Source organism: Carcharodon carcharias, chromosome 3 (assembly GCF_017639515.1).
Source record: "Carcharodon carcharias isolate sCarCar2 chromosome 3, sCarCar2.pri, whole genome shotgun sequence".
Taxonomy (NCBI): Eukaryota; Metazoa; Chordata; class Chondrichthyes; order Lamniformes; family Lamnidae; genus Carcharodon; species Carcharodon carcharias.
This window is the reverse complement of record NC_054469.1, coordinates 147986475-148001638: the sequence shown is the minus strand read 5'-3', so window position 1 is coordinate 148001638 and position 15164 is coordinate 147986475. Positions and strand designations below refer to the sequence as shown.

Sequence of the window (15164 nt, the reverse complement as noted above, 5' to 3'; positions counted from 1 at the left end):
CAAATCTTTTTAGCCCCTTTTAAAATATATACACGATAAGCCACATCTGATCTAGCCAAGTTCTATTAATTTTTATAATGGAATTACAAATTAAATTATGTAAAATGAATAAAATGCTGTTTCATGATAACTGCATTTTTGGAAACCTATCATGATTCTCACATTTTTCTGATTATGTCCATTTTACAATGTGGGGAAGATCCTTTGGAAAATACAAAGCCAAAGTGGGCCTGCAGAAAAAATAATTTAGCACATTCGGAGCATGTTATAAAGCAAACACAGAAACAGTAATCCTTGCAATTCTTTATTTTCAAATTCCAGAGAGTATCAGCCGTGGCAACTTTCAGATTTGAAAACTTGAAGACAACCGCTTGTGAACAAATGAATTAATTGGTTTACTTTACATGATACTTATTTCGCCCAACGAAACCCTCCATACAATGACTTAAATATCGCCCTGCAGTTCGAGAACTGTAGAGTTCCTTGTTCTCAGAAGCTTCGGCGACTTCCACCAATGCAAATCAACCAACGAATTTTTAAACGCCAGCTACTATAGTAAAAAAAGAAACGATCTACTTCTCAGTCTCCAAACATGATTCTGAAGTGGAGTTGCTCAGTTCCCCATCACATAATCCCATCCCATTGTGGCTTGTTAACGTTTGACACCAGGTTTCTATGATGAGGATATTATCATACATCTACTATTAAAACCCAACAATACACGAACACGACTAGAATACTCTCATCAGCATAGGACATATTTGGCAGAGAACGAAGGAAAGAGAATTATTATAATCCACTCAATGGGTTAAAAGTGTGAGGTGTTGGCCTGCAGAAATGTAATGGAGCTTTTGAAGCAAGGTCTAGACATCCAGAGAGCCGACATTTCCGCTAGTGTTCAACCCCTTTCAAGAAAGAGACGTGTGCACATTTGGAAGGTAGATGTTTATGCATGCTGCAGGCTGTTGCCTTATCTCGTTAAAGGAACTTCTTCCCTCTGGTCCAGGGATACCGCAGCAGCCTTGCCCAACACAGAAGGTGTGAAGGTGAGGAATGTGTCAGTTCTGGAGGTTGAAGCACATGTGAAGTCTGTCCCCGCAGGTCTTTGTACCACCCCGTTCGATTGGCTGCTATGGCACGTTAGGCATGAGCAAGGGCTGCTCGCTGCGCTACCAATTCCATGGTTAGTGGTAGAAGGGTATAGGGAGGGGTGTCTGAATGCACACAGCAATTCTGGTCGCGGGTAGGGGTGGGAAAGAACCCTAAAGGTGTCCAGGGGTCTCAGAGGGGTGCTGAAGGGACTGGTCGCTGAGGCTGATGCTGCAGACATGCCCATGTGAGGGTAGTAGTGAAGAGGTACATGGGATGGGAAGGGGTAGGGCAGGTTGCCAGCGGCCGCCGCGTGGCTCATCATGTAAGTATAGAAAGTAGGATCGGCGGGATGAGGCCAGGTCATAGCCAAACGCTGTCTCTTGTCCTTCATTCTGCGATTTTGGAACCACACCTTAAGAAAAAGAATTAAAGATAAATATCATAATTATGTTACTGCGGTAAACATTGGACTTCGCTTGAAAAGTGCACCACGATATCGCCACGATAAATAAAATGTATATTTTCCTATCTGATTACACCAGGGACAATAATATATCCTTCAGCATCTTCAATAGTAAATTAGGTTTGAGAATCAAAGCATGATCCTGAGTGCTTGATGCGACTATAGTGGAACATACTGTTCATAAATAAAGCTATTTATTGCAAGTGAAGTAAGCATAACATGATCGCTCAGAGATCGTTTCACTCTGATATTGGGCCTTCTTTGAAAATTTACGGCCGAGCTTTTACTAGACCATTTTTGGCATACTGACGTTTTATCTTGTAGCCGTTAAATCAGCTTATAACATTTCCGCAAAGCTCCGAACAAATCAATACAACAAAAGTACGGTGAACGGTGCCAATTAAATGAAAATCTAGCCCCATCTTTTGTTCGAGGTTCGCGCAGTGTGTACAATATACATATGTGCGCATATATGCTATGTATGCACCTACATATATATGAAAGATAAACGTATTCGGTGTTGGAAAACCTCTAGTGACCCTCACCACATTGACATTAACCCATTCAGAGCTGCTGGGTTACACTCTACAGGACGCCGCATTGCCCACCCTTTGCCGGAATACGCAGCTCATGGTCAAAATAAGAGACGCGGCTAGCAAAGATACATTTTTTTTCAGTAGCATTATTTCTTGAATAAAGTGCACCAAATAGCAGGAGAAAAATGGCAACGACCAAAAAGAATGTCTTTTTAACATGCTCACATATATAAAAATGTGACTGCTGTCACCGCCCTTAATATTCAGAGGGGTTATCTGCGCAAAACGGTCGTATTTCATGCAACAGCTTAAAATACTGTAAAGTTATTCACATTTGTCACAGCATCACTTATTTCAGAATTCCAGTAGCTAGGATTTTAATGCAAATATATTAACGAGCATTGCTAACTCAGACCTTACATTTAAAAACCATTCGTCCCATTAGGTGAGTGCATTTAGTCTGTTCCTCTGCATTTCGTTCCGTTGCTGTCTTTGTACAATCTGCCCTAACATCAATTAATTTCTGATCAATAATATTGAGCTATCAAGTATCTGATGTCTGATATTTCAATATTCATATATATAAATATATATTTGCATTAGGGGTACAGAACAGAAGGTCATTTTCTTAGTTAATCGTGTTTATTTTGCTGTACATAAAGTGATTAAACATAGGCCTTTTTGGATTTCTCCATATTCGTCATTTACTCTCTTTTGTGGACCGAATCGTTTACAACTGCTAATTGCATTCATTTTTCCAGTATCTTTTGATCTTATTGTTTATGATCACTATTAGTCTAGACATTTCATTCCATTCCTCCTCCCGTTCACCTTGATAGTGGTTTCTGGTAAATTTAAAGCCGCTGCTAACTCGCATCTCCTGGGCCTGGAAACGTAGTTTTCCCGGTAGAATTCCTTCTCCAGCCTGGCGATCTGTTCTCTGGTGAAAGCGGTCCGGTACCGGCGCATCTGATCAGCTCCACTGCCGCCCATCAGGCTCTGGGAACTGTTCACTTTGGGAAGCTCTCCCCCGCCGTTACTGCCCATCGGATCGGAAGAGTGCCCTGAAACGACAATCAGATCTAAAAGTGTTACCAAGTGAGCCATTAAATGCACCAAGGTAAGTTCACTGCAAAAAGAGAGGAAACTCTGCACAAAGACCCTTCCATCGGAAGAACCCTTCCGATGATTTCACATTTTGTTATGTTCATTTTAGCTGTTACAACTCTACAAATATATTTCATTTGATTTCGGAGCTAAAATTATGTATTTTTCAGCAAGTTGCAGACAGTTAAGAGTTGAACTCAGTTAAAAAATAACAAATACCGCCCATCTGCATATTAATCATACCTATATACTGTACACCAGAACCATCTAAATGATGAGACCCCTTTGTGATTTGCTTGGCCTTTTTTGGTTGTGCCCGTTGGAGAAACAGGCGCCTTCTAACACAAACAACTCTTGGATTTATCGTGGAACAAACTGCTTACACACACTGTGGAGATAATTCCTGAGCTCATTTCAAATGGACTCTCTTTTTCTGCTTTTCTTTCTCTCTCTCTCTCTCTCTCTCTCCTGGCTTGTGACTATAAAGTGGTTGCCGGCTGTTTGCTGAATGGGATGCTTTCATATGCACCGGCTCTTATTGAAGCTCATCTATAGATACCTATTTCCGAGCTGGCGCCGGCAAGACTCACCGAAAGTGACAATCTGAAGCCTCAAAGGTGTTAACTCCTCTGAACCTGGGATTCAATGATCACTTTACGGTCCTTAAACGAGTTTCCGTAATCCATCAAGGAGCCAAATAAAATCGCAACGAGTTTCTTGTTCCAATTCCTTTAGCCTCTTGGTTACACGTTTTACAATTCTTTTTCAATTACATCAAAAATCAATTCAATTGGGTTTTAATTGTGAAAATGCAAGTAATGAAAGCACCCCATTAAGTAACATGTATACTTTAATTGTATAATTTAAACTGAATGCCAATAATTTATCCTTCGAAAAATGTACGTTTAACACTGGTCATGAATACACACATTAGATGACTAAGACATGTACAGTTCGTATCTTTTTCTGGTATATAAATTCAGCAATAATTACTGCATATTCTAGCTTACTTTAAGGACAACTTTAAAATTGACTCAAGTTATGTAAAGTAAATCGCTATTGCAATCGAAATGCATCCGTACCTTTGTTTCCGTGGTAATCTTGATTTCCCGGCACACAGTCTGCAGTACAACTGACATCTATCTCATCATAATAATCTGACTCAGTTTCCGGACTGTTTTGGACAGAGAGGCATTTACTTTTCGCCGAGCGACCATCTAATGATGACTTGTCCGGGACAAGGAGTCTTGAGCCGGGTCTCATCTGAGTGCTACCATCGGCTCTGGCATCGGTCTCCTCGTCTCCACTCTCCAGTGTCACAGGCGCCGACTCAGGACTCAAACAATTCCTCTGGACCACGTTTTCTTGGGACTCGGTTACTGGGCTTCCAGCTGGTTCTGACAAATTCGACACCCTCCTGCCAGCAAGATTGCCATGCTGACCTCGCTCCATCATCAGCAGCATCTCCTTTCTTGATTCCATTGTGTACAGATCTGAGATCAAATCAGAGCCAGTAGAGGAACACAAGCGAGAGGACACAGTTCAAGGGAACACGGGGTTGGGGTTGGTGGGGGGTGGGGGGTGGGGGTGACCGAGATGTAATTGACCTTCTGATGTGAGCACTCCTCCTCTCGGAAGCACTGAGGGTCTGGGAAGGATCACCATTGCCTGCTCTTTCTAATCTGTCATTTTTAAGTTGTAATCGTCATTGCAGTACCCGGGTGACGCCAACAAACTGATTGTAACCGGTTTACAAGTAGATAACGCCTGCCACCGTGAAGATGAAAGGAGCTTCAGCTTGTCGCTGCTGTATACACGTAAGTATAGAGAGAGAGAGAGGAAGTGCGAAACGTATTGAACAGCTCCCACAAATGAGAGAGCCCACAACATTATAACATCTCAGGGGAGATGGAGACAAGAACATCGTCAACTTTTCTTTGCTCCTCTATTGTATTGTGAAATCGAAGACATTATATATCAAATCGTTGCGCACAATTCTTTCATCATGTAAGCGGAATCATTCCAAATGTTGGTTCATTCTGCTACCATCGCCTCCCTTACGCCTCTGAAAAGCACTTTGGAGCGTCTTTCTACTCTTTCTATGTTAAAGGAAACATAAGTTCCAGTTATTATTATGCATATCCTTTAGTATATTCGACGAAGCACTTTTATCATGAATCCAAATAATGAAAGTTCCCTGATATTTTTCACACTGATAGGTATATTCGTGCAGTCAATTTTCCATAAACATTTTTCATGCAGTTTTTAGATTGGTTTCTTTCCTTCTAATGCAATATTATACTAAAATGTCACTCGCGGAGGACGAATTAACAGTAACACCGGCTCTGTGTGGGGATGCACTCCCTGTTTATTGTAGTTAATACAAAAACATAGAAGCTGAAGGAACGGTTCCGATGCTGTTTAATAGAATGAAATCAATCCGAAACACCAAGTTTGTTTAAATGCTGTTTACTGTTTAAACTCTTTATTAAAATATTACCTCTATTATCTCTACAATCAACCTATACATTTTGTGTAGGTGAGTATTTAAATTAATTATTTGAGTTGTAATTTGGATTAAGTTTTCTGATTTGAGGTTTCCTACTACAGCTTTTATATTTTTAGTGTTCTAAATAGTTTACTTGGATATTTCAGCCCAATGGGAATTTTTGTTTAGGAGGTTTCGAAATTATGTTTCCGCATTCAACCTATTGTTTTCTTTCTTTTAGAGCTATCAGTTCATATAAGATAACGTTAGTGTAATGCTTCCTGTATTATCAAATAAAATGCTCAGCAAAATGCTTTCTCGGATAATTCACATTATTCGTGTTTTATAACACAGGTTTACCTGCTGCTGCTTCTCCCTTAGATTAAATTTGGTAACTAATCAATCAAGGTGAAATGGGGAGACCGAGCTTCTATATCTGAGAATATTACCTCACACTAATAGGTAATGTTCATGATTTATCCTAAGCGATTTCAAATGCAAGCACTCGAAATAGAAATGTGTGGATTATTGTTAGTCAAAATTGTCTAAGTCGATAGACAACATTGTTTCTGCATTGTCAGTTTCGAGGGTGGGTTGGGGGAGGAACACGTGTTAAAATGTCATAATATTTGTTGGAGATTAAAGACAGAACACGATTCCAAGACAGGTCACTGCAGGCCAATTGGCGTATGAACGCCATCTAAGGCGGGGGGCGGGTTGGTGTGGATAGTGTAGAAGCGTCAATCATAGCATGAAGCAACAAAACGCCAACAGGCTTTTCTCATCAGATTGTTTCAACGAATGATAAACTGGTTTATTATCAAGGGAAAATTAAGTTCTATTATTGTATGCAGTTGGATGACTGAATAACACCAAAACACAATTTCAAGCCAGGAATAAAGTGTTCCTATGACCTGAAAACATTCGGTCAAAATGTTTGGACAAAGTAGATGATCCTGCACCACTAATAAAATAGGATATTTGGTCATTACCTCACTGCTGTTTGTGGGAGATTGTTGTCTGCAAATTAGCAGTCGCATTATCCTACTTCTAAAATAGCAACTACAATTCAAAACAATAGCAACTTGTATTTAGATAGCAACTTTAATGTAGTTAAATGGCCCAAGGTGCTTCACAGAGGCATTATGAAACAAAATATAACACCATGGTATGTAAGGCATTATTAAGGTAGATGGCCGAAAACTTTGTGGGCTTAGAGTGTCTTAAAGGAGGAAAGTGAGGCAGAGAGGCAGAGAGGTATGGGGAGGAAACACCAGAACTTAGGGCCTTGGCAGTGGAAGACACAGTGGAGTGACTACAATCGAGGATGCTCAAGAGGCCAGCATTAGATGAGTACAGGTATCTCGGAAGGTTCTGGGACTGGAGGAGATTACAGGGATGGGGAGAGGCATGTACAGGGAAGGAATTGCAATCGAGGATGATAATTTTAAAATCGAGGTGTTGCTTTACCAGGAACTGGTGTAGATCAGCAATCACAGGGGTGGTGGGTGAATGGGTGTAGGTCAAGACAAAGGTAGCAGAGCTTTGGATGACTTCATGCTTAAGGACGATAGAATGTGCGATGCCAGCTGGGAATGCACTGAAATAGTTAAATCTAAAGGTGGTAAAGACATGAATGAGAATTTCAACTGCAGTTGAGCTGAGGTAGGAGCAGAGTCAGATGATATAGACGTGGAAATAGGTGGTTTTACTGATGATGTGAATATTTAATCGGAAGCACATCTCAGGGTCAAATACGACACCAAAGTTGCAAATAGTGTCATCAGATTTAGGCTGTTCCAAGGAGAGGGATGGAGTTGGTAGTGGCTAGGGAAAGGGGTTTCTAGTGGTGATCGTAGACAATGGCTTTGATCTTCCCAATATTCAATTGGAGCAAATTTCATCCAGTGCTGGCTGTCAGACAAGCAACAAGTGGAGGAGTCAAGAAAGGTGGTGGTGAGGTGGAGAGCTGAGCATTGTCAGAGTACATGTAGAAAACCATACTGTTTTTCGGTTGATGTCACCGAAGGGCAGCTTATAGACATAGAGTAGGAGAGGGCCAAGGATAAATCCTTGCAGGACACCGGAGATAACCATGCTGGAGCAGGAGGTGCAGCCAGTGATTCTCTGGCTATGTTTAGATGGATAAGAATGGGACCAGACGAGTGCTGTATGCCCCACTCTGTTGGACAATAATGGAGAGGAATTGAAGGAAGATGGTGTGATCAACCATGTCAAAGACTGCAGACAAGTTAAAAAGGATAAGGAGGGTTAATTCTTCATTGCATTTCATTGGCTCTAAAATGCTTTGGGAAGTCCTGAGGTGGTGAAAAGCACTATATAAATATATGTTATTTCTGTCTTATTGACATTTTCCAACAAACAGTTTGCTTGTGAGAGAACACTACATGAAATCTGATCCACTCGGGCAACCACAGAAAACAGACTGACTATAAATGAGAAAACAAAGTGGAGTAAAAAGTAATTACTCAGATTGGCAAATAGCTGGAAGTGGTATTCCATAAGGATCAGTGCTGGGACCATGGTTGCCCACTATTTACATTAATGATTTGGACTCAGGAATCAGAAGCATAATTTCTAAATGTGTGGATGACATCAAATTGGGGGTGTGCAGTTAATACAGTGAAGATCTGTGACAAAATACAGGAAGATGTTAATAATCTTGAAGAATGGCTTTATAATTGCCAAACAAACATCAATATAGAGAAGTGTGAGGTAACATATTTTGGTAGGATGAAAAAGAAGGCCAGATAGTCCTTGGAAAATAAATGGTCTGAATGGGCTGGAGAAACAGATAAATCTAGGGGTACAATAGACAAATCACTAAAGGAAATGACATAGGTTATTAAAACCACTGAAAAAAGCAAACAAAAGAACTGGGCTTCATTTCTTGATGGGTAGAATTAAGAATCAGAGAAGTTATGTTAAATTTGTATAGAACATACTTTAGACCATACTTTCTTGTCTTCATGTTATAAAATAAGAAATAGAAGCTCTGGAGAAGGTGCAAAAATGATTTCATAGGATGATACCAGAACTGAGAGGTTACACTTATCAGCAAAGATTGAACAGAATGAGCACTTTTCTCCAAATTAAAAGATTGAAGGTTGACATGATAGAGGTCTTTAAAATTATGATAGTGCTTGACAAGGTAGAAGTTAAGAGGATGTTTCCACTTGTGAGCAAGAACAGAATCAGCAGCCATAAATATAAGATAGTCACTAATACATCCAGTACAAATTCAGGAAAAACTTCTTTACCTAGAGAGTGGTTAGAATATGGAATCTGCTGCCACAGGAATAGTTGAGGCAAGTAGCATAAATATAATTAAGGGAAAGTTGGATAAGTATATGATGGAGAAAGGGATAGAAGGATATGTTGATGGAGTTAGATGAAGAATGGTGGGAGGAAGCTCATGTGGGACTGTTGAAGGGTCATTCGGACTCGAAACGTTAACTGTGCTCCTCTCCGTAGATGCTGCCAGCCCTGCTGAGTTTTTCCAGGTATTTTTGTTTTTGTTTAGGATTCCTATTGTGTTTGCTATCCAGTGAGTCTGTCGGGAAAGCATGTTTGTACAGGAGTGCTCCATTTTAGGTAGGAGATATGTCCCTGGAAACCATGGCTTAAATTGAAACTACATCAATCGAAGCAAGTTTTCCTATTTAAATATATGCAATATTAGGAGATGTGTTCTGAGCCCAAGATTTTCAGCACCAATACCTAACATAAAAACAAAATGCACCTTATTAATAAGTCAAAAATAAACAAAACACAATGCACAATACACAAAAAATAATTAACACTTACCATCAATGAGGTGGGACGGAGTTATTTGAAAACATAAGTTTTTTTCCTGTCTTTTTTGGTATCCATACATCTTGAAGAACTTGGCGAATTGCAGGTTTGAAGAATGCTCAAATGGATCGTTGCACCTTGTGCTTTTGCTTTTCTTGGTACAGCTCCCTGTAGCAGCTGATGACACTTTTAATCTCTCCGCTGACCTTTAAACTTATTTCTAAAGAAGGATCATTATCTTTGAATATATTTTGTGCTCCTGAAAGTCTCCAACATGCATTGCAATGTTAGTTGCTTGCTTTGTGATATTTCCTCCTCTTCTTCATCTTCCCCTGTTACAGCTTGCTCTTGCTCAGGCTGCATCCGTTCCTCATGGTTCAGTGCTTTGCTGTGGCACTCCAGCACCTTCTCAATGTTATCTTGGACCACTTCATAAAATCTCACCTTGTTGGCCAGGGTCAATATGTTTTGGCGAATAGATTCAATTGGCTCATCAAAGCCATGGAAGTCATGAATGGCTTCAGGGAAGATCTTACTTACATCATACACTGCTCATGATTAACTGTTTTGCCTTCTTCCAGCCTTTGCAATGTTGTTAATTGCTTGAACAATGTTGTAACCATGCCAGAACTCTGGTACTGTTGGCTTTCCTTCATTGTCAGTCTCCTTGATGAGCTCTGTGAAATCCCCCTGCAAATACTTGAACATGTAATACTTGAACATGAAGATAACACCCTGATCCATGTGTTGGTTCAAGGATGTGGTGTTTTTAGGAAGATATTGTACATGAACTTCTTTGGAGATGTCATTCAGATTTGAAGGGTGTCCTAGGGCATTGGTTCAAAAATAACAGAGCTTTATGAACTAAGCTTTTCCAAACACAATATCCCTTGACAGCTGGGCAAAAATGCATTGAAAACCACTTGCAAACATGCTCATTGTCACCCAAGCTTTCTTATTTCACCTTATTACAAGAAGATGTAATCCTTCATCGTTCTAAATGGTGAGAGATTGCAGACTTCTGAGATGCAGAGGGATCTGGGTATCCTCCTAGTACATGAATTGCAAAAGGTCGGAAAGTAATTAGGAAAACTAATAGAATGTTATTATTTATTGTGAGGGGAATTGAATACAAAAGTAGGGAGGTTATGCTTCAGTTGTACAGGACATTGGTGAGACCACATCTGGAATACTGTGCACAGTATTAGCCTCCTTATTTAAAGAAGGATGTAAATGCGTTGGAAGCAGTTCAGAGAAGGTTTACTAGACCAATACCTGGAATAGGCAGGTTGCTTTACGAGGAAAGGTTGGACAGGCTAGGCTTGTATCAACTAGAGTTCAGAAGAGTAAGAGGCGACTTGATTGAAACATATAAATACCTCAGGGGTCTTGAAAAGGTGGAGAGGATGTTTCCTTTTGTGGGAGAATGTAGAACTAGGGGTCATGGTTTAAAAATAAGGGGCTGCACATTTAAGACAGCGATGAGGAGAAATCTTTTCCCTCAGAGGGTCATGAGTCTTCGGAACTGTCTTCCTCAAAAGGCAGTGGAAGCAGAGCCTTTGAATATTCTTAAGGCGGAGATAGATAAATTCTTGATAAGCAAGGATGTAAAAGGTTATCGGGTGTAGGCAGGAATGTGGAGTTGAGGTTACAATCAGATCAGCCAAGATCTTATTGATTGGTGGAGCTGGTTTGATGGGCTGAGTGGCCTACTCCTGCTCCTAATTCATGTGTTTGTATGTACATATGTTCTTGGATTTTCTGAATGCTGCACAAATAGTCACATTCTGCATAGCTGCCCTGTAACAAACTGATCCATAGCTGGCTTGAATCCTGGTGTAGTTTTCAGTTGAAATAAATGTCCTGCTGGACATTCTATTCCAAAAAAAGCCCATCTCATCACATTGAAGATTTACTGTGGTGTGTAGCCTCCCTCATCAATGATGGCTTTCAACTCGGCAAGTACCTTGCTGCTACTTTGTCCGCACTTGCGGTTTCATCCTAATGCTGTGTAGAATATGGTGTAACTTGAATCTATCAAACCCACCATGTCTTGCAAAAGTTTTGATCGTAGTCAAACTCTCACCTTCTTGCTGTTTCAGCTCATTGAACAAGCTTTTAGCCTGTCTTTGGATAGTCAGCATGTTAACAGACAAGTTCCTTTGGTTCTGGTCCTCAGTCCACACATTCAATCATGGTTCCATACTTTCTAACATGCTGCACCTAGGCTAATCTTGTATTAACAGGAGTAGAAATTTGGCCACAAACCTTTATCTTACCGTTTGTTCTTCTTCGTGGATACAATCATTAGCGGAATCCCAAGTGAACTCATTATGGCTACTATTGTGTCATCACATCATAGTCCTAATTTCTATTCCAAAATTTCATAATGGTTCGGCTCTTACTTTTGGCAGAAGTGGAGCCTTTGTCACTTAATATATATTTGCTAGCCGTTTTGCAGATTTTACGCATGCATTACAGGATAAACTAACAAAGCAAAATAAAGCAACATCTGCTAATGTACCAGCGAATGTGCCTTGGATAATTTGCACATGTACAGAATCTTGCTTGTTGCACGCCTTCTTGAAAACGCCTTGAACATGTGCAGAATGTTGTGCACATTGAATAGTGTGTCGAAGGCCCTCCCAAATATGCTGTGGACATATGCCAAATGTTGCATGCATTGAACAGTGGATCAAAGGTCCACTTGAGCAATCAGTTTCAAATCCTCAGTAAGGATGTGCATTGATAATTTAGGCCAACCACTTTATAACAGGGTAAGCAGTATGTAAAATGAATAAATCAGCAGGATTTTATTAATAACATAACTACTTAACAACAAAACTATGTTGGTAGAGACTATTTAAAATGAGGTATTGATATATAAATATCAGCTAAGGACAGAATTAGGTTCATTTATGTTGTCCCTGTGGCTGAATAACCTCAGAACATTTACTGATTTAGGTAGGAAGAATGATAATTTGGGTGATGTGAATGAAGGCTGCTGATGTTCAGCAGACCAGGACCTCACATAAGCCTAGGTTTTTAGGAGGGAGAAGGAAAATTTGAGAGAATCACAACTCTCATGTCTTGGAATCAATATTGCCTCTAAGTAAACAGGATATTCCAGAAAGGTGCTAAAAATTGGTTACTTTTATTGTACAATACTTGGACAGATGTGACGCAGGTGTAATAATACATTTGAACCTAAGTTTATAAATTTCACTGAATGCCCCCCAAAGGATCAATCATTGGCCCTCCTCTATTCCTTATTTACATGCTGTTCCTCAGCAGCATCATCTGAGGGCACAGCATTACTTTTCAAGTGTATGCTGATGACACCCAGCTCTGCCTCACCTCAGCTAACTCTTGACTCCTCTACTTTTGCTATTTATCTGCCATCCAGTGCTGGATGAACAGAAATTTCCTCCAATTAAATATTTGGAAGACTGAAGCCATTGTTTTTGATCCTCACTGTACCCTAGCTACTGACTCTATTCCTCTCCCTGGCAATAGTCCGAGATTAAACTAGTCTATTCGCAACCTCAGTGTGACTTTTGATCCTGAGATCAGCTTCCAGCCCCATATTTGTGCCATTAGTAAGATTACCTTCCACCTCTGTAACATCCCCCAACTTTGCCCCTGTCTCAGCTCATTTGCTGTTGAAACCCTCATCCAGGAATGGTTACCTCAACTATTCCATTGCACTCCTAGCTGGACTCCCACGTTCTACTCTTTGTAAACTTGGGGGTCATACAAAACTGTGCTGCCTGTGTCTTATTTCACAGTAAGTCCCATCCCTCTATCACCCTTGTTCTTGCTGACCTGCAATGGTTCCAGGTCAAGCAATGTCTTGAGTTTAAAATTCTCATCTTTGTTTTCAAATCCCTCCATGGCTTTGCCTATTCCTATCTCTGTAATCTTCTTTGGTGCCGCAACCCTCTGAGATACCTGCACTCCAATTCTGGTCTCTTGAGCATTCCCAATTATAATTTCTCCACCATTGGTGTCCGCACCTTCAGCTACCTCAGCTCCAATTTCTGGAATTCCCTCCCTACACCTTTCCGCCTCTCTCCTTTACTTTCCTCCTTTAAAAGGCCCCTTAAAGCCTACTTCTTTGACCAAGCTCTTTGTCACCTGACCCAATATCTCCTTTTGTGGCTTGGTGTCAAACTTTGTTTTATAATGCTCCTGTGAAGTACCTTGAGACCTTTAATTATATTAAAGGCACTATATAAATATAAGCCTCATTCAAATGGATAGCATGCTTTGGCCGAGACCTTTTTCATGCTTTATGTCAATGCTGCTGCATGGAGAACACTTATGGGAAACAAAATGAGCTAGGCAGTTTTTTCTCCCTCTCAGGCCGAACACTCCAGTCATTACATGCTCCATCTAGTGGCTCAATGGACAAAGTGTATACCAACGGAGGCTGGTGGATTTAAGTAACAGAGATAGATATACGCTCACTAATTGCATGACCAATAATTTTCAACAAGCAGCAAATTCATATTCAAAATTGCTCATTATACAGTTGCTTCATTAAAATATATTTTAAATTACGCTGAAAGTAGGAATCTTTATAAATAATCTTGATATAAACACTTTACCTGGAAGGTATGGTAGCCATACCTACATTGCTTGTCTGTGAAGATTACTCTTTAAAAAAAAGATAAATTAATCAAAATTAGGCATCATGTCCATCAGATTACAACATTGTTTTGTCAAATTGTATGGGAAATCATGGTTACATATCAATCTGAGTTTGTGAATTTAATGATGTTAACACTTGTAAGTGCTGGGCTAATGTTGCCATTAAGAACTGTTTAGATCCATAGTTCATCTGTTTGATGGAGCTTTTAAACCAGCAGGAGCTGATGCATATGCTAGATTATTAGGAATACTGACAACAATTCAATTATAACATCAATACAGCAATCAGGTGATGCAGCAAGACATTTGTTCTCCCACTGGTTCTGATCTCTTACTCTGCAGTTTAGTTCATAAGCCTGCAATTGATAAGAACTAGGACCAAAGAGCAGATGCCGGCATCATTAGCAAACAAAACACGTGTGAAAAATGTGATCTCAATTATAAGAATGTAAAAAAAACACTGCATTGGGCTTGAGTTTCATCATGTCCTTTCTCATACACCTAAAGTTTAATAAAATCTGCCCAAAATGTCTTGGTGAACCCCATTTGGATGCCTCTCGGTATTAAGGATGCCATGTAACCACAAACTGTTTTTGTTGAATCATGGGTTACACGGAAACAGGTCATTTGGATCATTGAGTCTGTGTTGATGCTTTTCTCCACTTTTTCCCCCTTATCCGAGACAGGGGGAGGAGCCGGTTTAATTTTGTCAACATTATGCTACTTTCGACGGTGTAACCAAAAGTGCACGCCGCTTACACTTTCACCTTTTCCCATTTCCCACACAATTACAATTCAAATTTAAAGTTCCAGCGGGGGCAGCTTCTCGGTGGTGAAACCCACTGGCAGCTGACAATGCAGTAGATACGGGCAGGCTACAAAAGATCCTCCTGGTCAAATAGGGTGGCTCTGCATCATGGCCAAAGCTTTCCCTGCCCAACTTCATTGCCATTAACATAAGACTTGAGAGCACAAAGGTGCATGGATGTTTTTTCAAAATTAAATTTCA

The 15164-nt window shown here is 40.2% G+C and overlaps 1 protein-coding gene across 2 annotated transcripts; it reads right to left on the bottom strand.

Moving 5' to 3' along the window:
* Positions 1 to 970: 970 nt before the first annotated feature.
* On the bottom strand, positions 971 to 4680 carry evx1 (even-skipped homeobox 1). 2 transcript variants are annotated; one of them, XM_041185005.1, is made up of 3 exons: positions 4280 to 4680; positions 2923 to 3160; positions 971 to 1504 (listed from the first exon to the last, which is right to left on the bottom strand). In XM_041185005.1, exons 1-3 carry the CDS (start codon positions 4678 to 4680, stop codon positions 971 to 973), a joined length of 1173 nt encoding a protein of 390 aa, XP_041040939.1. The 2 variants fall into 2 exon arrangements, with proteins under 2 accessions (XP_041040939.1, XP_041040940.1); XM_041185006.1 differs by having other exon boundaries at positions 2923 to 3155; positions 4281 to 4680.
* Between the last annotated feature and the right edge of the window lie 10484 nt (positions 4681 to 15164).